At 42.9% G+C, this 24541-nt stretch overlaps 1 protein-coding gene across 1 annotated transcript in view; it reads left to right on the forward strand.

The window, feature by feature from the left end:
* Positions 1-24331, forward strand: part of LOC309552636 (uncharacterized protein) — a gene marked incomplete at its 5' end in the record, with an annotated part of 73795 nt that extends 49464 nt beyond the window's left edge. The window contains 5 exons of the mRNA XM_082253576.1: positions 3936-3986; positions 10335-10400; positions 13366-13416; positions 23590-23622; positions 24214-24331. Of these exons, the coding sequence (XP_082109702.1) occupies positions 3936-3986; positions 10335-10400; positions 13366-13416; positions 23590-23622; positions 24214-24273 (261 nt within the window). The 3' untranslated portion in view covers positions 24274-24331. The remainder of the gene's footprint in view (positions 1-3935; positions 3987-10334; positions 10401-13365; positions 13417-23589; positions 23623-24213) is intronic.
* Positions 24332-24541: the final 210 nt, after the last annotated feature.

Raw genomic sequence — 24541 nt, forward strand, 5'->3', positions numbered from 1 at the left:
ACCACCCCCCTTTTGTGATGTCTTGGATCATGATTGGTCCAGACTCCAGCCTGGACCAATCATGATTAAGGACATCCATGCTGACCTCGTTGGGGGCAGTGCCGGTGCGTGCATCAGTCACTCACCGTCACCGCCCGGTCAGCTTCCCGCCGCTGCAGAAGAGGAGTCGCGAGGAGGGGAGAAGCCGCCGCCGGGAGCCGAGCAGAAGAGGACGGACGTCGGAGTCGCGAGGAGGGGGAGAAGCCGCCGCCGGGAGCCGAGCCGTCGCCAGGTAAGTGTCTCAGCCAGGGAAGTGCTGACTCGTCACCTGTGCCATGCCTATTCCATCACCTGTGCCATGCATATACCATCTGTGCCATGCCTATTCCATCACCTGTGCCATGCATATACCATCATCTGTGGCATGCCTATTCTATCACCTGTGCCATGCCTGTACCATCTGTGCCATGCCTATTCCATCACTTGTGCCATGACCTTACCATCACCTGTGCCATGCCTATTCCATCACCTGTGCCATGCCTGTACCATCTGTGCCATGCATATTCCATCACCTGTGCCATGCCTATACCATCTGTGCCATGCCTATTCCATCACCTGTGCCATGCCTGTACCATCTGTGCCCTGCCTATACCATCTCCTGTGCCATGCCTATTCCATCACCTGTGCCATGCCTATTCCATCACCTGTGCCATGCCTATACCATCATCTGTGCCATGCCTATTCTATCACCTGTGCCATGCCTATACCATCTGTGCCATGCCTATTCCATCACCTGTGCCATGACCTTACCATCACCTGTGCCATGCCTATTCCATCACCTGTGCCATGCCTGTGCCATCTGTGCCATGCCTATTCCATCACCTGTGCCACGCCTATACCATCTGTGCCATGCCTATTCCATCACCTGTGCCATGCCTGTACCATCTGTGCCATGCCTATTCCATCACCTGTGCCATGCCTATAACATCTGTGCCATGCCTATTCCATCACCTGTGCCATGCCTGTACCATCTGTGCCCTGCATATACCATCACCTGTGCCATGCCTGTACCATCACCTGTGCCATGCCTGTACCATCTGTGCCATGCCTATTCCATCACCTGTGCCATGCCTGTACCATCACCTGTGCAATGCCTATTCCATCACTTGTGCCATGCCTATTCCATCACCTGTGCCATGCCTATACCATCACCTGTGCTATGCCTATTCCATCACCTGTGCCATGCCTATTCCATCTGTGCCATGCCTATACCATCACCTGTGCCATGCCTATACCATCACCTGTGCCATGCCTGTACCATCACCTGTGCAATGCCTATTCCATCACTTGTGCCATGCCTATTCCATCACCTGTGCCATGCCTATACCATCACCTGTGCCATGCCTATTCCATCACCTGTGCCATGCCTATTCCATCACCTGTGCCATGCCTATTCCATTACCCGTGCCATGCCTATACCATCATCTGTGCCATGCCTATTCCATCACCTGTGCCATGCCTATACCATCTGTGCCATGCCTATACCATCACCTGTGCCATGCCTATACCATCACCTGTGCCATGCCTGTACCATCACCTGTGCAATGCCTATTCCATCACTTGTGCCATGCCTATTCCATCACCTGTGCCATGCCTATACCATCACCTGTGCCATGCCTATTCCATCACCTGTGCCATGCCTATTCCATCACCTGTGCCATGCCTATTCCATTACCCGTGCCATGCCTATACCATCATCTGTGCCATGCCTATTCCATCACCTGTGCCATGCCTATACCATCTGTGCCATGCCTATTCCATCACCTGTGCCATGCATATACCATCATCTGTGCCATGCCTGTGCTTAACATGAAACAATCCAATATAAATAAAGTCACATTATTTATCCATATACTGGATGACTAAACCCCCATTAAATGAACACCATAACCAAGAGTATATTAACCGCTTTACGACCGCCCGCCGCAGATATACTGTGGCAGGCAGCCTCTCCCAGGCAAATCGCCGTACATGTATGGAGCTCGCTCTCGGGAGGCTGGGGGACGAGCGCGCGCCACAGGGGGCACAGTCCCGCCCCAGCTTGTCAGCGGGGAAGCCGATGCAGTGGACCGGCGGCTCCGATTGCCACCTGACACCCACGATCGTTCCCCGCTGAGAGAGAAGAACGGTCAGCTGTTGTAAACACAGCTGACCATTCTTCTCCCTGCGATGATCACAGAGTCCCCGTGATCCTTCTATATAGGAACACAGGTCTTTATTGTCATTTCAGAAGCCACGCCCCCCCACAGTTAGAATCACTCCCCTAGGCTCACATTTAACCCCTTGATCACCCATAATGTTAACCCCTTCCCTGCCATTGTCATTATTACAGTAACAGTGCATATTTTTAGCACTGATTACTGTAGTAATGTCACTGGTCCCCCCAAAAGTGTCAAAAATGTCAGTCAGGGGTCCGATCCGTCCCCCAAAAAATCGCAGATTGCCGCCATTACTAGTAAAAAAAAAACAATAAAACTGACATAAATCTTTCCCGTAGTTAGTAGCTAACTTTTGTGCAAACCAATCAAAACACGTTTATTGTGATTTTTTTTTACCAAAAATATGTAGCAGAAAACAAATTGGCCTAAAATGTTAAAAATAATTTGATTTTTATATTCTTTTTTGAAAATGTCATTTAGCAGAATGTGAAAAATACTGTTTTTATTTTTCAAAATTGTCGCTCTTTTTTTGTTTATAGCAAAAAAAATAAAAATCACACAGGTGATCAAATACCACCAAAAGAAAGCTCTATTTTGTGGGAAAAAAGGATGTCAATTTTATTTGGGTACAGCATCACACTACCGTGCAATTGTCCATTAAAGTAACACAGTCCTGAATTGCAAAATAGGGCCTGGTCAGGAAGGGGGCAAATCCTTCCGGTCTTAAAGTGGTTAAAGTGGAGTTCCACCCTAAAAATGAACTTTCCACCGTCCGTTAGCTTAAAAAAACCTGAAAAAGAATTGGATAATTACAATTTTTTTTTGTTTCACTTAACTTGTTTTTAATGAAAATAAACTAACTTTCCTTCCTCTTCCTCCCTCTGCGGCCGCGGCCCCCAACGTCACTTCCTCCTTTGCATTGACTCCTGGGAGATGAGCGTCATTGATCCCAGGAGCCAATGTGCCTGCACTGGAGTCACTTCTGGTGCAGGCGCATCATTCCCTGCTGAACAGCTTCTGGGCATGCGCAGAACCAGCTGCGGGATGACGCGCCTGCCCCGGAAGTGAAGAGCAGGGCATTCTGGGACTCCGACATCACCGAAGAGGACACGAAAAGGGACGCTTCAGCTTCAGCTGCCCACACCTGAGATGGCAGCGCTGGACAAGACATTTTCAAGGTAAGTATTTCTTCTTACAGGTAAGTTAAACAGGGAACAGTTCAGAGTCTATTGTTGCTTAAATGCACTAGCCCTGACTGTCCCAGAGATATTTTTTATCTAAAAAAAATGTTTTTCCCGGAAGTCCGCTTTAGGGAAAAAAGAGAGGTTTGGGGAGATGTCATGATCCTATCCTGGTGATGGAGGTATCCCGAGTGGCAGCGGGCTTTAAATAGCCGTGAAAAGCGCAGGCTTTAGGAGCTTGCCAATATATACCAATTGCAAGCTGTTGCTAGGGGAGAAATCCTACCTCTGCCAATAGCAACCCTTTAATAAAGCAGATAGATAACCATGGCCCTTTGTACTGTCCCATGAGGTCCCGCTGAGCACTAGGGACCCATGCATTCTACTTGACTTCTGGTATTTACTATCTTATTTCATGCAGCTTGAAATGCATATCATTTTTAGTGCAGAATATCCAGTGCATGCAACAAACCTTGCAGATACAAACATATGACAGATATATTCCCTACAATATAACAAAATATTAACACAATTTCACTTTTATATTGTCTTTCAGAAAGAAGCTGGCTGTTCTCTTGATGAAGTACTAGGTACAACAAATATTCTGGTATGCAGTAGACTTACTAATTTATTTATTTTTTTTCTCCATAGTACATAAGATTAACAACAGCGTTTCATTGTTTACTGCTATCAATATGAACCACAGAAATTATAGAGAGCCATGATGGTATCAGAGAGACGTAATTTGCAGTTTTGCGCTTTAAGCAGTATAGGATAAGGAAGCCAAGAGCTGACTGATTTACCTCCTGCCTGGCAGCTTATCTTTCCACTACCTGCCAGACCTACAGCTTCCCAAAGCCAGTAGCATTTGAAAATGGCAATGTGTCTGGAAGCAGCATCTGCAACACCGTTAATAAAATGTAACTTCTTTTACCACTTAGCACTCACCACAACAGAGAAAATGAACAGTTTCTTCTAGCAATGCTTACATAGACTATTGAATGAGTGGTAATTAGGGATGATCGAACTTTTGAAAAGTTTGGTTCGGCCAGAACATCCGAACTTCCCGAAAGTTCGGCCCGGATTTCAGAACCCCATTGAAATCAATGGGACCCGAACTTCGGTAATCAAAAAACACAATTTTTAAGCCCTAAAACCCAATAAATGCCCCTAAAAAGTGCCTAGGGTTCTGGGTCATGCCCCATTAACTATTAATCACACAAAAAAAGTTCTTAAAAATTGTCATTTTTGATAAAAAAAAAGCAAATTATTGAAAAAAAAAAAAAAAAAGAGATTTTTGGATTTAGTATCTGGGGGGTCTAAAAAGTGTACATGTGAAGTTTCAGCTCTGTAGCATGTCCAGAACCATGAAAAAAAAAAAAGATATTTTTTCAGTAGAACAGGGATGTGGGACCCTCCTTTAACACCTATATGATCTTTTTTTCTGGTTCTGGACATGCTACAGAGCTGAAACTTCACATGTACACCTTTCAGACCACCCAGACATAAAATCACACAAAAAAAGTTCTTAAAAATTGTCATTTTTGATAAAAAAGCCAATTATTGAAAAATTAAAAAAAAAAAAAAGAGATTTTTTGATTTTTACTTTGGATTTAGTATCTGGGGGATCTAAAAAGTGTACATGTGAAGTTTCAGCTCTGTAGCATGTCCAGAACCATAAAAAAGATTGTTTGTATTAGAAAACTTTCAGCTCAGGGGGTTGGCTTCGCTGCTATAACACCTTGCCGGTTTAATAGAAGGCATTTTTTTGGGTTCTTTGCAGTCAGGAAAAACATCTGAACTTGTGTATAGTGGTACTGTGCACAAGTTCTGATGTCAGTTCTGATGCCAGCAAAAACACACCTGGGCATTTTTTTTTTTTGACGCTAGCGTTTTTTTGGGCATTTTTTGGGGGGTTTTGGAGGCAGGCAAAACATCTGAACTTGTGTATAGTGGTGTATATACACACATCCATATATTTATATACACACCTAGACATATATAGGTGTGATAGTAGCAGAAATATATGCTTGCGCTAATGAAATCATTTACAGTAATATATTTCTGCTACTATCACACCTATATATGGCTAGGTGTCTATATACATATAATTATGTGTGTATATATACCACTATACACAAGTTCAGATGTTTTGCCTGCCTCAAAAGAACCCCAAAAAATGCCAAAAAAAACGCTAGCGTCAAAAAGAAAATGCCCAGTTGTGTTTTTGCTGGCATTTTTTGGGAGTTTTTCTGAGGCAGGCAAAACATCAGAACTTGTGCACAGTACCACTATACACAAGTTCAGATGTTTTTCCTGACTGCAAAGAACCCAAAAAAATGCCTGCTTTGAAACCGGCAAGGTGTGAAAACCGAGGAGAGAAGCTAACCCCCTGAGCTGAAAGTTTTCTAATGCATACAATCCTTTTTTTTTTCTGGTTCTGGACATGCTACAGAGCTGAAACTTCACAGGTACACCTTTTAGACCCCCCCCCCAGACACAAAATCACACAAAAAAAGTTCTTAAAAATTGTCATTTTTGATAAAAAAAAGCCAATTATTGAAAAATTTAAAAAAAAAGAGATTTTTTGATTTTTTACTTTGGATTTAGTATCTGGGGGGTCTAAAAAGTGTACATGTGAAGTTTCAGCTCTGTAGCATGTCCAGAACCATAAAAAAAGATTGTTTGTATTAGAAAACTTTCAGCTCAGGGGGTTGGCTTCGCTGCTGTAACACCTTGCCGGTTTAATAGAAGGCATTTTTTTGGGTTCTTTGCAGTCAGGAAAAACATCTGAACTTGTGTATAGTGGTACTGTGCACAAGTTCTGATGTTTTGCCTGCCTCCAAAAACCCCCAAAAAATGCCAGCAAAAACACACCTGGGCATTTTTTTTTTGGCATTTTTTGGGGGGTTTTGGAGGCAGGCAAAACATCTGAACTTGTGTATAGTGGTGTATATACACACATCCATATATTTATATACACACCTAGACATATATAGGTGTGATAGTAGCAGAAATATATGCTTGCGCTAATGAAATCATTTACAGTAATATATTTCTGCTACTATCACACCTATATATGGCTAGGTGTCTATATACATATAATTATGTGTGTATATATACCACTATACACAAGTTCAGATGTTTTGCCTGCCTCAAAAGAAGCCCAAAAAATGACGCTAGCGTCAAAAAAAAAAATGCCCAGGTGTGTTTTTGCTGGCATTTTTAGGGGGTTTTTGGAGGCAGGCAAAACACCAGAACTTGTGCACAGTACCACTATACACAAGTTCAGATGTTTTTCCTGACTGCAAAGAACCCAAAAAAATGCCTTCTATTAAACCGGCAAGGTGTTACAGCAGCGAAGCCAACCCCCTGAGCTGAAAGTTTTCTAATACAAACTATCTTTTTTTTTTATGGTTCTGGACATGCTACAGAGCTGAAACTTCTCTCCTCGGTTTTCACACCTTGCCGGTTTCAAAGCAGGCATTTTTTTGGGTTCTTTGCAGTCAGGAAAAACATCTGAACTTGTGTATAGTGGTACTGCGCACAAGTTCAGATGTTTTGCCTGCCTCCAAAACCCCCCAAAAAATGCCAGCAAAAACACACCTGGGCATTTTTTTTTGACGCTAGGTTTTTTTGGCATTTTTTGGGGTCATTTTAGGCCTTTTTCTGACACTTGTTGTTCACAAGTTAAAATCTGTATTTGTTGCTAGAAAATTACCTAGAACCCCTAAACATTATATATATATATATATATATATATATATATATATATATATATATATATATATATATATAGTTTAGCAGAGACCCTAGAGAATAAAATGGCGATTGTTGCAATATTTTATGTCACACTGTATTTGCGCAGCGGTCTTTCAAATGCAATTTTTTTTGAAGAAATACACTTTCATGAATTAAAAAAAAAACATTAAAGTTAGCCCAGTTCGTTTGTTTAAAGTGAAAGCTTATGTTACAGCAAGTAAATAGATACCCAACACGTCATGCTTTAAAATTGCACACACCCGTGAAATGGCGACAAACTACGGTACTTCAAAATCTTCATAGCCAACGCTTTAAGAGTTTAGAGTTTCAGAAGAGGTCTTGCAACAGAATTATTGCCCTTGCTCTAACAATCGCAGCGATATCTCACATGTGTAGTTTAAAAACTGTTTACATTTGAGGGCGCGACTTACGTATGCGTTTGCTTCTGCATGCGAGCACAGAGGGATTGGTGCTTTACTTTTTCTTTTTTCTCATTTATTTAATTTTTTTATTTTCTTTCTTATATTATTTTTATTTTTACACTATTCCTTTATTTTTTATTTTTTTTTAGCATTTTTATTGCTGTCACAAGAAATGTACACATCCCTTGTGATAGTAACAGGCAGTGACAGGTACTCTTTATAGAGAGATCTCTGGGTCTATAAGACCCCAAATCCCTCCTTTGCACTTAAAAGCATTCAAAATGCCAAAACTTTTTAAAATCTTCCTTTAGGTCTTTAGTAAACTGGAAGTGATGTCATGACATTGCTTCCGAGTTACTAGATCCAAGACCTTATCAAAGCTGATTCCAGCTTTGTTCGGGTCTCCGGCCAGGCGGCGGACATGCTGGCTGGTCGCTCAGGCCTCCCGGTGGGATGGGAGAGCCCTGGCAGGCCGCGGTAATAACAGTGGCTGATTAGCTGCATATTACAATAAAGCCGACCATCCGCTCTATAAAACTCTACTAGGGTGATGCCTGCAGCTGCAGGCATCACCCTGGTACAACCCCTTAAATCCGAAGGCTGCATATTTGCATTACGTCAGCACCAAGAGTTTAAGGATCCAAAACAGTGTATATTTGCTGAAAGCAGAGACCCTGGAGAAAAAAATGGTGCTAGTGCCAATTTTTTGTGTCACATGACAATAACACAACAGTTTATCAACCATAACATTAAAGTAAAAAATACACTTAAGTTAGTTTTAGGACACACAAAATCTGGTGCAGCTCTGCATAGAAACCATAGGTTTTTTTGTTAAAGCTTAATTGAACAGGCAGACACTGGAAGTTATTTGGCTATCATGTACAGCTGCAGCAAATTCTGCATTCTCCAGTTTTAGTAAATCAACCCCACTGATGCAAACATGAGGCTGTGCTGAGTAAACAGATATCTAACATGTCAAGCCTAAAAATTGTATGCCCCTGTGCCAAACTTAAAAATCTCTAAATTATCCACAGGTGATACTTTAAAATCCCTTACATGTCATCAGTTTAGGGTTAGCCATGAAAATTGGGCCTAGAATTATTGCTCACACTCGTGCCTGGTTGTATATAACATGTGTAGCACAATCATCACAACATTTTTGTACAACTGGTGTGTTTATACTGTTATGTGCATGTATTTTGGAGTTGGGGGGAATCAAATTTTTTTCTTGTGGAGGTTTACGTTTTTGGGTGTTACTTGAATTTTTTAAATTTTTTATATTGTTTTATCACATTGGGGACAAAATGTCACCTATGTGATACTATTTTGTTGTGAAAAGCTCTCTTTAAAGCGGTTGTAAACCCTAAAATAAAAAAAATAAAAAAACCTGCAAGACAAAGGCATAATGAGCTAGTATGCATCACATACTAGCCCATTATGTGTAACTTACCTTAGAACGAAGCCCCGACACGGACCCCCGGACATCGCTGCGGGCGCTGCCATGATCCCTCGCCGTCTCTTCCAGGTTCTGCGGCTCCGGCGCGGTGATTGGCCGGAAGAGACGGCTCCGGCGCGATGATTGGCCGGAGCCGCGATGACGTCACTCCCGCGCATGCGCGCGGGAGTGATTTTCCGGCAAGCTCCCGGCAAATAAATTGAAGGTCTCCCCGGACCTTCAGAGCGCGTGAGCGGCTGCATGCACTGTAAATATCTCCTATACCATGCCGGTTTAGGAGATATTATTATAGGCTTACCTGTAGGTAAAAGTGTCAAAAAGCGGGATACTACCGCTTTAATGAGACCTCTATTGAACCTCTGATCTCTCACCTGCCCTCAACTGATGTTAATGGAGTGCAGATCCATTAAAGCTAATTAAGTCAAAGTTGAAACTGAAAGTAATGTATTGCACATTGCTTCTGGGTTCTTATTGCATAGGGGGGGGGGGGGATCAGTAAATGGATGCTTGCTGGTATCTCTCCCCTTTACCTGGTTGCACTAGCCCTGTCAGTCCCTGGTCCAAAGGGGTACTGCAGAGCCACAGAAACATGGGAGGGGGGTGGCTTGCATAAGGGTGGGTGAACTACGAGGGGTGCATTGAAAATCAATCAGGTGGCTATATGGTCACCCAGCCCCTTCTACATGACAGACAACATTTGGCTTGTCAGATTTTTACACGTTCCTGCCTTCTGTAGCAGCTGTGTGTATATGCAAAACACTCCACTGCTTCTAATGTATGACATAAGTCAGAGGCAGCAAAAGGGTTACCCATTATGTGTGTCTTAGGGTGTCTCCTCGATCTATGGAGGAGCAGTGTAGGCACCTTTGGACAGCAGCACTGTCTAAAGAGAGGAGATGGAGTTTACATAGGCTTTCCTAACTATTAGCTAACACTTTTTAAGCAGGTACAGAACATTGTTTTTTTTGTTTTTTTTTTGGTATAAGGGTTTTATATAAATTAATTAAAGGTAATCATTGGAAGCACCCGTGTCAGTGTTAAATGGGCTCTCCTATTTATCTAACTTCCACTTTTGCTGCACAGCTTGGTCTGTTTAAAGAAATTATAAAAAAAATCAGGAGCAACAGGAAAAAGCAAAGGTGCAGAAGAAGGCTTACTATGGGTAGGCAGAGCTAAATACCAAAAGTCAAATGTGTTTTTTAGAGCTTTATCAAGTGACACATTGAATATCAACACTACAGTCATATACTTATTGTATGTCTAATTGGACTATATGTATATTTAATGTCTACTGTCTATCTTTTTACAAATATAGGAAGACATTTCTGACAATGCTGGAAAAATTGCTGATAGACTGGTTTGTGAAATTCTCAAAGTTGCGGTAAATTTCTAAAATCTATTAATATTTAAAACATACTGGGGGTTATTTACTAAAACCGAAGAGTGCAAAATCTGGTGCAGCTCTGCAAAGAAACCAATCAGTTTTCATTTTTTTTTGCCAAAGCTTAATTAAACAAGCTGACATTAGAAGCTGATTGGTTACCATACACAGCTGCACCAGATTCTGAGCACTCCAGTTTTAGTAAATTTACCCCATTGCATCTTTAGCATATTTAAGTTGACTGTCCTGTGTAAAACTCAGAAACAATTTCTAAACTTTGTCCATCTATTCTTAAAATGTATATAAGTAAATAATATACATTTTTTTGAGTAAATAACAATAGTTTTATATAATGTCCATGCAACCTAAAAAGGAGCTTGGGTGGGGCTGCAGTCCTTGTAATGCATTCTGTGATGTGAGTATTCATCATGGGTGTGAATCGTTAGTATAAGGTGGTTTTGAATGGCTTTGGAAAATAATATTGTCTGCAAAAAGGTGCAAATGGAAACAGTTGGAAATGTCGGCTCTGCAGATTTGTGGGTTTGGGATTAGGTGTCTTCTAAACACAGGGTTACTGGCAACTTGCTAGCAAATGTGACTACTTTACAAAAGTTAATTCCTTAGATCAAAAGTTAATTCCTCTTCCTCCTTCCATGTCATATCCTTCTTCCCTTATGAGATAATCCACTTAATGCAGTTGTAAAGGGAAATTATGTTCTTTTTAAAATAATAAATAACAGAGCAGCCCTGAGCCTTCTCTTCTGGAGTTGCAGGCCTCGTGACTCCTCCCAACTTCCAAAAGCCCCTATAACAAGCTGCTTGCTATGGGGGCACTCATGTGGGCTCCAATATTGCCAGGTTTCGTGTGTCCATTGACACAGAGTGGCACAGCCCCGCCCCCCTTTTCCCTCTTTACAGGCTGTGATTGACAGCAGTAGGAGTCAATGGCTCCCACTGCTGCCTTCATGGCCAGTGAGGTGAGAGAAAGAGAGAGGAGAGAGCCACTGCTCTTGGGCACAGCGCTGAAGCAAGATTTGATTCAGGTAAGTATTTAGGGAGGCTGGGGGGAGCAGAGAATGAATTAAGGTAGAAAATCTTCTGTCTTTACAATCATTTTAAGGTCTGTGCATAACATTTGAATTAGTTGCTGGGAAATGAGTAAAGGGGAATGCTATAGCGCAGGGGTGTCAAACTCAATTTAATCGAAGGCCATCTCAGCATTATGGTTGCCCTTAAAGAGCCATTTGTATCTGTAGGACTTTATAAATGGATTTTATCCATACCATAATAAATAATTGCCTCTGTATTTTATTATTACTGGTTTTAATAATCACTGAAGGCTTAAGCTGTGAAGGGCAGATGCAGACCGGCATGGTGCCCACTCACCGCTGGTATCATCCACAAGAAACCGGTTCTGCCATGGTATTCTGTCTGATCAGTTTCCAAAAAAGTTTCTTATAGATGATACCAGTGGAGTGCGACCCTCCTTTTCAACTGACATAGAATTGTATTATTTTCATAATAATTATATGCAGATGCTAAGAGCCCCCCGCCCCCATCAGAAGTCAAGAGTCCTCCATCCTCCATTACATTACAGTGCCCCCCCAAGTGCTGCTGCTGGAAAGAAGCTGGGAAGTAGAAAGTGCAGGGTCTGGAGCAGGACCAGAGGGCTGGAGTCAGTTGCCAGAACCTACTAAATGATGAGACCAGGGGGTGCTGCAAGTTCATAGAGAGGTGCAGGATCTGTAGGAGGAGTACTGTCATCCTTTCTGCTGATGAGGGGGTCTGCCACTGCTGCAGAAGACATGCAAGAACCACATAAAATGGCCTGGAGGGCCAGATTTGGCCGCGGGCCGTGTGTTTGACAGATGTGCTATAGAGTGTTACTTGAGTGACAACCCTTAAGCCCCGTACACACGCACCGATTGTTGGCCGTAAATTTTCGGCCAATGTCCGATCGGCTGATTGTCGGCTTGTTAGTATGATGCTTCCGACAACCGACTGCGACTTTTCGGCCGAACAAAATCTGGTGTGCAGGCTATAACATTTTTGTTGGCCGTCAGCAGAACGGCCAATTGTTCCTCAGTCAGTACAGATTTCGGCCGACAAAAATGTGATGATAAAGACTGGGCATGCTCAGAGAAGAAAAAACATACGAAAAGTAGACCAGAACATGACATCACTTCTGCAGTTGGTTGTTGTTGGCCGACAAAATTCGTGTGCAGTCTAGAGCACATTTCAACCAACACAACAACGCTGGACAAAAGACGGCCGATCGGTCGGCCAACAATCGGTGTGTGTGTACGAGGCTTTAGTCTGTTTGGGCTGCTGACATTACTGCAGCACCCAGCATTAGTCTCTGGGCTTTAGAATATCAACAAAAGCGAGGTGTTTATTAATAAATACCATACAATAAATGCAAATACCATATAGTCATATGGCATATAGTTGTTAAAGTGAATGGACTACAGACCCGGTATCTTTAAATTCTTCCAGTATTATTCTGGTCCAAGGATGTTTCACAAACATGATGATGCAGTCTCCTGTTTCTAAATATCTGTAGGATACACGAGGAATATGAATTTACTAGACCATTTCAAATATTGAATTATTTGAATATAATTATATTATTATTGAAAGTATTTTTTTAATACCTTGATGATTCCCAACCCAATGAACTGAGTTTATTTCAAAGGCAATATATAAAATTCAGTACAAAAAATAATATTTGAGCATATTACAAAGGTCACACATTAATAAATATTTCAAATGTGTTTTTATCCATTGTTATACATTCTTTATACCCCATTTTGGCATGCTATACTTTGGAACACTAGTATTTGTCAATAAAGATCATTAGTATTTGTCAATAAAGATCATATTTTTTATGTTATTGTTTTTTTTCATACATTTTAAAAAAAACTGCTTCACATAATAAAATACATTTTGTTATTTTCTTCTTCAGGATAATCTAAAGATTACAGGCACACTGTTAAATGTTGTTTGCAAGGTATTGGTAAGTCAAATTGTACACTTTTATACCAAGGAATTTCCATAAATCACTGAGTAACAGATGACCAAATATTTAATGGTGTTTAGATATTATTATTATTATTATTATTATTATTATTATTATACAGGATTTATATAACGCCAACAGTTTGCGCAGTGCTTTACAATATGAGGGAAGATAATACAGTTACAATACAATTCAATACAGGAGGAATAGGACGGCCCTGCTCGTTAGAGCTTACAATCTAGTAGATACTGATTGATTTACCATTATCCTAATAATAAACATGATTTATCAATAATTATTTTGTGTAGCCACTCAGCATTTTAAAGTAGTATATCTGAACACTTTAGGAACTGGTAGGTATCCACAATAATCTCTTCTGAGCCACCAGTGAATAGGGATGAGCAGAGTGTTTTTATTTAAACTGTTTTAAGCAGAAACTGTGCTTGGAAAAAAAAAAAAAAAAAACTCTGCTATTTTCTCTATTTAGTGTTCCATGTATTTGTGTTTTTACTCATTTTACTTACTTTGCTATTTTGTGAACTGTATTTCATTGTTATTGTTGTATTGTCACTTAAATATTTTTTACACTGTCTGTTTTTGCTTTCTGTGGAAAAAAGTAAAATAATGAGGTTGACAAGAGCAAAAGAACCGACCCAGGACAGTTGAAAAAAAGTTCCCTAATCCATTGGAGCTATTTAAAGCTCATTACACCATAATAACAACCAATAACAACTTCATTTCACTTCTTTTATTACCTTCAAAAGGTTAATGGCACTTTAGTCATGAGAGAAATTTGAAGGCCGGCCCTGATGTATAGGGGGGCATTTATAAAACAATGAATGTGACATTTATCAGACTTAGGCTGGCCATACACTATACAATTTTCATTAGATTTACCTTCAACTATGTATGCAAGAGCCTGCCTTGCTGCAAACACATTGAAAGTGTTTAGGTCTGACCTCATATACGGTTTTGGTAAATCTAAAGGAAAATGGAATAAGAAAATTGTATAATGTATGGCCAGCCTTACACATGTGATTGATTGTTTCCTGAAATTTAAAACACAAACACAGGAGATACAGCTGCAGTAAATATATGGTGAATGTGACATTCACTACTTTATTCATATGCCCCTGGTGTTCAATGTTAATGGAACAATGCTTTCATCGCTGGTAAGTTGCTCCTCTGTCAGATGTTTATGTAAAAAAAAAAATTGAGGGGAATTTATCAAAACTTGGCCACCAGAATCTAGAGCAGCTGTCAGCATCTACCTTTCATTTTAAAAGCTTATCTGAACAAGATGAATTTACAAGCTGATTGGTTACTATGCACAGCTGCTCAATATTATCGCTGTTCCAATTTTGATAAATTCTGAACATTGTATGTGATATATTTCTTAGTAAAATGCTGCAAGATGTTTTTTAAACAGCGTACTTACACGAAATAAGAGGAAGCAGCTCCACAGGCCAACATTACTTCAATTTCAAAGCACTTCATATGCACATAGAAAAATTTGCTCAAGGCATTCAGGTGCACAGAAAACAAACATTGTTTCGTTATAAGCATGAAATCTACAATTTTCCCAAATAAAAATGCCTTATCATCAATGTGCCCACAGAGGTGAGTGTTTTTAACCAGTTCCGGACCGCCCACCGCATATATACTGCGGCAGGGCCGCCCGGTTGTGCAAAATCATGTATATGTACATGATGCATGCTCACACCGTTCCCACGGTGACCTGATTTTGTTCAGAATGGATCAGTCATCAGGTCCAGGCCAATGACTTATGGCCTGGACCTCGTGATCGGTTCTGATCAATTGCAGAACATCCTGTGCCTGTGTTTACATTACAATGATGCAATCTCCTCTCATGGAGCCCTTTTCAGTTCCAGCATGAGAGGAGAAAGCATCACAGTGAGTACACAAGCACTACACTGACACTAGTACACACAGGCACATATTTAACCCCCTGATCACCCCCCAGATCACCTCCTAGTTAACCCTTTCACTCCCTGTCACAGTGTCCCTATATACAGTATACAGATAATTTACTGATCACTGTATTAGTGTCACTGGTGATGCCAGTTAGCACCAGCGGTAATTATCGTCAGTCCCAGATAGGTTTAGGATACCCGCCATATATCCCCTAATAAAGGTTTAACCCCTTGATTACCCCCAATTAACTCCTTCACTGCCCTGTCACAGTGTCACTATATACAGTATACAGATAAGTTACTGATCACTGTATAAGTGTCACGGCTGACGCTAGTTAGCTCGTTAGCGTCAGTGTCTTAATATAGCGTCAGATTTTAAACCTTTGATTGCCAGTAACACTAACACACACACTATATACCTCCATTACTAGTATAGTGTTTGAACAGATCAACATCTTTGATCTGATCAGAACTATACTAGCATCCCCAATAGTTTAGTGTTCCCATTAAAGTGGCATTAGCAGGATCAGCCCTGACACCTGCCAGCACCTGCGTTTAGCCCTTCCGCCCAGCCCCCAAGAAGTGCTGTATCAATGGATCACTGTCACTTCCAATACACAGCACACAAATCCTCAGCATTAGCAGAGTCAGGCAAGATCTCTGCTAGCACTAGCACATTTTTTTTTTTTTCATAGCACTTCAAACAGTCCTCGACAGCCAGGTGCTTTTTTACCTGTGAGTCACACTAGGTACCTGTAAATTTAGTGGCCATAATATCAAGCGAAAGGTATACTAGTGAAGAGGCCTACAGTATACCGAGCATGACAGATGAGAGCGATAGGGGGTCCTCACTGTCAGAATCAGGCTCAGTATATGAACATGTAGAGAGCAGTGGGACCCTAACAGATAGCTCTGATGACGGAGTAGAAGTCCCTGCTAAGATTATTTGTACCCGACCCTGTTTGTCTGCAACAACCGCATGATTCTCGTATGATTGTTGGTAGTAGTGCCGCTCAACGTTCTGGTGAACTGGCGAGTACCAGCAGCCTAGTAACCCCTGGTCATAGACAAACCAGCACTGCAGTATCACTTGGTGATGTGAAGAGTCCCATAAGTGCAGTTCAAGCTGCTGCGATGGCTAGGTAGTGTCCCGCAGCCACCAAAAATTTGAACGCAAGCCCGTAAAGCCCATAGTACCCTTCCTGATGGGCTTGCCAATCCTGATTGGCAGCCCAAAGATTTTGCAGCGCCGGTACTTCCCCCATTCACTGGCCAACCCAGAATTCAAGTGGAAACAGCCAATTTTACTCCCCTTGTTTTTCACAGAAGATCTGTACGGATCTATTGTGGACCAAAGCAATTTCTATGCTAATTAATTTATCTCCACAAATTCAAATTTGACCCTTGCCAGACAATTTGGCTGGAAACCTATAACGGTTCCCGAATTTAAAACCTTTCTAGGCCTATCCCTCAACATGGGCATTAAAAAAAAAAAATGTAATTTTCCCGAAACTTGTGGCAAAATATAACGTATTCCATGTACTCAACAAGCCTCTCAGCAAATAGCTTGGAGTGTCTACTTTCTGAAAAGGGGCCATCTTTGGGGGGGGGGGGGTTATGCTATCTTGGCATTTTATGGTCTCCTAAACTGTATAGGTAGTGAGAAATTAAATCAACAATTTGCGCTTTAAGAAAGCTTGAAGGCGGTGATTGCTTTTTGGGGTTCTGCATATGGCTAGGCTTGCAAAAAGTCTCACACATGTGGTATCCCCATACTCAGGAGAAGCAGCAGAATGTATTTCAGGGTGTAATTACACATATACCCATGGCATGTGTGAGCAATATATAATTTCAGCGATAACTCTGTAATTTTTGTTTTTTTTGTCATTTTTCAATCACTTGTGACAAAAACATTAAAAATTCAATGGGCTCAACATGCCTCTCGGCAAATTTCTTGGGGTGTCTACTTTTAAAAAAAAGAGGTAATTTAGGGGGGCGGGGGGTTGTACTGCCCTGACAGCACCTCAAGAAATGAGATAGGCAGTCATAAACTAAAAGCTGTGTAAATTCAAGTAAATGTACCATAGTTTGTAGACGCTATAACTTTTGCGCAAACCAATGAATATGCGCTTTTTAATATTTTTTCTATCCGAGACATGTGGCTGAATACATTTTGTTCTAAATGTATGACAAAAATTTAGTTTGTTGGATTTTTTAATAACAGAAATTCTCTATGTGTGGGGAAAAAAAAGGATGCAAATTTCATTTGGGTACAGAGTTGCATGACTGCACAATTACTAGTTAAAGCAGCGCAGTGCCAAATTGCAAAAAGTGTTCTGGTCAGGAAGGGGGCAAAACCTTCCGCAGCTGGAGTAGTTAAAACATCATGAATAACGGAAAATTTATATCAAATACTTACCGTAATTTTCCTTTCCTGATGGACTCCATGGCAGCATACGTTTGGGTAGCCCCGCCTCCACTCCTACCCTATAGGACCCCACTCCCATAAATCCTTGCTCCCTTTCAGCATCCGTGTTCTGTAACTAGCCTACTCAGGAACTGGGAGGGGACTCCTGCTGCCATGGAGTCCATCAGGAAAGGAAAATTACGGTAAGTATTTGATATAAATTTTCCGTTTTCCTGACAGACTCCATGGCAGCATACGTTTGGGAAATAACTCGCCAAAACACAATTGGGTGGGCAGATGCTGAAAATTTTTAATTAACACCTGCAACAGATAACACTTGAGCACCAAAACCAACAGAAGAAAGAGCCGCCGGCTCAACACAATAATGTGTCATAAATGTATGAATGGACGACCAAGACGCTGCTCTGCAGACCACATCCGGAGCGACATGTCTTGAAGCTGCCCATGAAGTAGCGACACCATGAGTAGAATGCGCAGTCACCGTTTTAGGAGGAACCAAGCCCTTCTCTCTATAAGCCCACTGAATCGCCTCTACTATCCAGGAGGCAATTGATCTTGAAGAGGCACGCATACCTTTGTTCTTCCCAGACAATAGGACAAAGAGATAATCTGTCTTTCGAAAAGAGGCTGTAGCTTCCAAGTACTGTCTGAGTGTGTTGCCCACATCCAGAGGATGGACTACCGGAGTTTCGGACGATGAATTGAAAGTAGGGAGAACAATTTCTTGGTTCTCGTGAAAGACCGACGTGACTTTTGGCTTTGCTCCCATCATTGGAATGAGGACAACTCTATCCGGGAAGAAAGTCAGAAAAGGCTCCTTACTTCCCAGGCTTTGGATCTCTGACACCCTCTTTGCAGATGTGACGGCCACCAGAAAGACCGTCTTAAGGGTGAGATGTTTCACGGATATGGGATCTTCAAGACTTGAGCCAACTGAGGATAAGAAATTAAGGACCAAAGGCATGTCCCACTTGGGGAATCTCAGTTTCTTCTGTGGCCTTAGCCTTACTGCCCCTTTGAAAAATTGCCTGATCAAAGGATGTGCAGCCCAGGAAATGCCTGTGAAAGCGGATATGGCTGAAACTTGAACTCGCAAGGCGCTCACTGAAAGAGGCAACTCCAATCCCGACTGAAGAAAAGACAGAATATCTCGCACGGAAGGAGAGGACCAGGACTTTCCTTTGGACTCTAGGAAAGAGGTAAACCTAGCCCAAATCCTTTCATAGGTTTTATTCGTGCTTTGTCTTCTAGCACTCAAAAGAGTTGGTATGGCTACTTCCGGACATCCTAACGCTTCCAGCCTTCCCCTCTCAAAAACCAGACCCGAAGGTGCAGACGGGCTGGGCATGGGTGAAGGATGGAGCCCTGGGACAGCAGATCTGCCCTGAGAGGAAGAGGGACTGGATCGCGGTAGCTCAGCTGGAATAATAGGGGAAACCACGGTCTCTTGGGCCAGAACGGGATTACTGCAACCACTTTGACTGACTCCATCTGGACTCTCCGCAGAAATTGAAAGATGACTGGCACTGGGGGAAAGGCATAAGCCTTGTGAAACTTCCAGCAATCTGTCAGGGCATCCACCCCGAATGCTCTGGGATCTCTGTTCCTTGAGTAAAACTTCTGCAACTTCCTGTTGTTGAAGGAGGCAAATAGATCTACTTCTGGGATGAACCCCAAGGACAGGATCCAGTTGAACACATCCTCGTGGAGAGACCACTCGTTGTTGTTGAGTTGTGTTCTCGAGAGGAAATCCGCTTGTGTGTTCTGTGCCCCTGGTATGTAAACTGCCGACAGATTGACCAGGTTTCTCTGAGCCCAGGTCATTATTGGCTCTACTTCCCGAAGCAGGGATGCACTGCGAGTTCCGCCTTGTCTCCTCACATAGGCTACTGCAGTCGTGTTGTCTAACCTCAGCATGACTGAGGTGCCCCAAATGAGGTGGCCAAAGGCTAGTAACACTTGGAAGGCCGCTCGTAGTTCCAAAATGTTGGACACAGTCTGGCGAGACAAAAAGTCCCATTTCCCTTGGGCCATCTCCGTTCCGCAATGACCGCCCCAGCCAGTGTTGCTGGCGTCTGATGTCACTATCACCCAAGATATGGGGGCTATGGAGTGACAATTGCGCAAGTTCTTCAGTTGTAGCCACCAAGGCAGCCAGCTCTTCATGGTTGTGGTTATCACTATTCTCTGAGAAATGCTGACTCCGTTCCACTGCTGAAGAAAACCCCTCTGAAAAGGCCTCATCTTCCAGAGAGCCCACTTCACCATAGGGGCTGCTGACACCATGGTGCCAATTACCCTTAGGCATTGCTTTGCTGTGAGACGGGATGCCGACAAAGCCAAAGACACTCTGTCCCTGATTACCGGAATCTTTTCTTCTGGCAGAGAGATGGTACTGTTCTTGGTGTTGAACAGCGCGCCCAAAAAGACCAGGGACTGAGTGGGAATCAGATGGCTCTTTTCTCTGTTCAGGATCCAGCCGAACCTCTCTAGAGACGAGATGACCAGAGCTAGATGTTCCAGGATGACAGACTTGTCTTGGGCCAGAAGAAGGAGGTCGTCCAGGTAATGAAAAAGACGGACCTCTCTCAGTCTTATCAAGGCTACCACCGCTAATAAGACCTTCGAAAAGGTACGAGGCGACGTGGAAAGCCCGAATGGGAGACATACAAATTGTAGATGACGTTGGCCGACCGAGAATCTTAGATATTGCTGAAACTCCGTTGCCACTGGCACGTGGAAGTATGCATCCTTCAGGTCTACTGAGACCATCCAATCCCCCGGTTGGACGGCTTGCTGAATGGAGAACAGAGTCTCCATCTTGAATTTTTCTCCTTCGATGAAGCGATTCAAGTGCGTCAAATCTATCACTGGTCTCCAGGCGCCGCTCTTCTTGCGCACCATGAACAGAGGAGAGTACACTCCGAGTCTTCTTTCGGATTCTGGCACTGGAACCACTGCTCCTTGAGTGACTAGCGAGTCTACGTAAGACAAGAGAATCTCTCTTTTGTCGCCTGACCGAGGAAGGGAGGTAGGAAAAAATCTGTCTCCGGGAATACTGATGAAGGTCCAAGAATGACCTGCAGAGACCGTGTTGACGACCCAAGCATCCCGGATTGAGGCCGCCCAGACCCGCCGAAAGTGAAAGAGACGACCTCCCACCTGACTGGCCTGAGCGGGCCCAATCTCAAAAGGACTTTGTGGAGTCTCTATCCGCAGATGGATTGCTCTTGGGGCCTTTCCGAAAGGAAGATTGCCTGGACTTCCAATTTCTTCCAAATTCCCTTCCTGGCCTATAAGTACGTGCCTCCCTGGCACGATCAGTACTTTGTCTTCTGGGAGGAAGTCTTTTCTGACCAAGAAGACGCCTATCCTGGGGAAGGAAGCCCGACTTACCACCAGTAGCCTTAGAGATGGCGCTATCCAACTTATTCCCAAAGAGGGAAGAACCCTCAAAGGGAATGCGGCACCATACCTGCTTAGAAGCAGGATCAGCCAACCAAGGGCGTAGCCAAAGAGCACGCTTTGCCGTAACTGATGATAGCATCCCTCGAGCTAACAGGCGGATCATATCAATAGACGCCTCCCCCAGGAAGGCTGATGCCAGTTTTAACTCCTGGATAGGAGAGCTCTTGGCTGCATCTTCAGAGAAGCTTCTGAGGGAATCATCGACATTGTCCACCCATACTTCCATGGCTTTGGACAGAGATGCCAAGGCTAGGGCCGGCTTGCAAGCAGCACCCACTGAAAGATAGACACGCTTCAGATCCGTGTCAATTTTTCTGTCAAGGGGATCCTTAAAGGAAACCGTATCCTCAAGAGGCAAAGTGACATGTTTTACTAGCCTCATAACAGCCGCATCCACAAGCGGAGGAGATTCCAGGTGTTTGACTTCCTCTTCTTTGAACGGATAGAGTTTAGCCAATTTTGAGACCATGGAGTTCTTTCTCTCCACCTTGCTCCATTCTTCCGTTATAATTTCCCCCAATTCGGGAATAAATGGAAAGTTCAGCCGCTCCTTGCTCAGCTGCTTAAAATATTTTCTCTGCTTTGGGGCGGAGACCGCTGGGTCTTCCCAATTCAAGGTTTCTCTGACGGCCTTTACTAATGGTGGAACCAGATTAAATGAAAATCCCAAGCTAGGCTCGTCTTGATCCGAATCGCTGTCAGACTCAAACACGGAGGGATGGCTAGGTTCAGACGATTCCAGGGCCCGTCCGCCAGTGGACTCTCTAGCAGGAGAGGCGGATGGATCTGGCGTTGGAGACTGTTGCTTGTTAAGACCAGCCAGGGAGTCTTTTACTATACGTTTGACCATAGATTCAAGATGCTGGTCAGAACTTCCTCTTTCACCCGCTGCCCGGGAATAACAGGAGTCGCATAGCGATTTTCCGTCCAATAATCGGATACCACAGCCCCAGCACTTTGTCTCTCTGGCTTGGCGTGAAGACCTAGGAGGTGACCGGTCTTTACTACGGTATCTGGACTTAGATGAGCCATGTCTGGAGGAAGAGCGATGATGCGATTTAGCATGGCGATCTTCCCGCGTGCCCTGAGGTCGATCGGACCTAGAGGAGGAGCTGCAAAGAAAAAATATATATAGGGAATACAGGATCGACTGACAAACGTTCTGCCCCCCCCCATACCAGCCCTGAGCTTACCTCAGAGAGGGCTGGTCGCAGGGGAGCGGTGAGGTGTCCATTTGACACACAGCAGATGCACTAAAAGAGATTGATGCAGTACAGTGCAAAAAATCAGTATATGACAATGTATATATAAGCAGCAATGCCCCCCCTTGGTGCAGATCCACATACCTGGAATTCATCGCAATGGGCGTGGGAACGCCGATTCTACAGTCAGTCCCACCGATTGTGGGACTGACAGCTCTTTAAATTTGGCGCCGGCCGTGACGTCACGGCCGCGTCAACTGCGCATGCGCGAATAGCGGCAATCGCCGCTACTGCGCATGCGCGAACCAAGCCTCGCTCCCGGCCGGTCGGCGCGCATGCGCAGAGCGGCCGAGAGGCACCGAAGATGGAACGCATAGCGTTCCATGGCGCTCAGAGAACCTCCCGGACCACCAGGAAGCCAGAAGAGTACAGCCACACACTAGACACCAGGGCGACTGTACCACTACACCACCAGGTAATGATAATAATAAAAAAGGCACTTACCTGACCAGATGCTTACCACTAGACACCAGGGAAAGATAACAGTCAGCAGCCAGGACACAGAATCCAACGTTGGGGCAATATAAACGGCCACCCGCAGCAGCAGGGCTAATCGGCCATGCCATACGGCCTGCTTAGTCAGGCATCTTGGGCTCCTCTTCAATTTGCCCACCCCATACCCCGCAGCAGCAAGGGCTTATCGGGGACTCAAATCTTGCTGACATCACTGTCCCTGCGTCTCGGTCTTCTTTCCAAAATAACCAATAAAAAATGTAGGAAATCAGCACCAAAAGGTGCATGGAGGAGGACAAAAAAAGAACACGGATGCTGAAAGGGAGCAAGGATTTATGGGAGTGGGGTCCTATAGGGTAGGAGTGGAGGCGGGGCTACCCAAACGTATGCTGCCATGGAGTCTGTCAGGAAAGTGCCTTTAGAGTACATCATGTCTGAGCATGCAGGACCTCCAGTCATTCTAAACCTGCCTTACAGTTATACCAGCATTTCAATTAATTAATGAGGCCACAATCTGCATAGCTTTTATTTATTTTTTATTAACAATATTATATTCAAACCATGGAACAGTGTACGATATTCATTTTTGATTGATGCATCTATTTTTTTTTTTTTTTGGATCTAGGGAAAGACACTTACTAGTCTGAGTAAATTACTGGTAAGTACTTACAGCCAATACCATATAATATCTGAAAAAATTAAGCAAGAAAAAAATGTTACCATATTTAAATGGTAAAAGTGCAAGTCAATGTTTTCTATAATAGTAATGTAGTGCTTGAGACCTATAACTTGTATTCTAATCACCACTGGATATTTTCTCTTCGCCTTTAATGGGCCTAAAAAGTGATTGGTAGACTGCAAGGGCAAAAAACGTGACTGGGATCATCTCTCATGCATTACCCTACGTTTGAGGGTTGATTTTTCCCACATTAGACTACAAGCTGTAAGTTATATTAGCACATTATCCACAAAAACACAAAAAAAAAGAAAAATTGTTTATTTATGCTGTCTTCAGCAGCAGTTATGTGGGTAATTCCCTGATATTTTTCTGTTTCACAATTGCTTAAGTTATATGCAATTTGATGTCATCATTCATTAAAATCGACTTTAGGCTAAATCAAAATAAACTTATATGTCAATAAAATGAGTTTGGTAGTTTTCAGATACACAGCATACATAATGAATTTGCAGTTATGGTGCACACATAACTACCGTGTCCAAAAGTTTTTTTTTTTTTTTCATATTTTAGACCAACGTAAATCTGAATCTTGATTTGGGCTTGAAGGGAATTACTGGGCTTTTAGGATGATGAGAAGAATTCAGACTGATTGTCACCCAGTGACACAAATGTAAGAAACATTTTCTTTATGTCCAAGCCATAATGTTTATCAATGTTCTGCTTTAAATATATACTGTATATTTGTGTAAGTAAAATCTTCATAAATATGGCTTTGATGCAAGCCAAAGCTGCTGTGGTAGCAAAAGTTGCATCAAAAACACATAAATAGATCAAGCATTAAGCAAATTATGCAGCTGCTTGGTGCTTAGCCCAAGCCCCAAAATGGGCAGTGTTTTAT

Source organism: Pelophylax lessonae, assembly GCF_965119305.1.
Source record: "Pelophylax lessonae genome assembly, chromosome: 4".
Classification (NCBI taxonomy): Eukaryota; Metazoa; Chordata; class Amphibia; order Anura; family Ranidae; genus Pelophylax; species Pelophylax lessonae.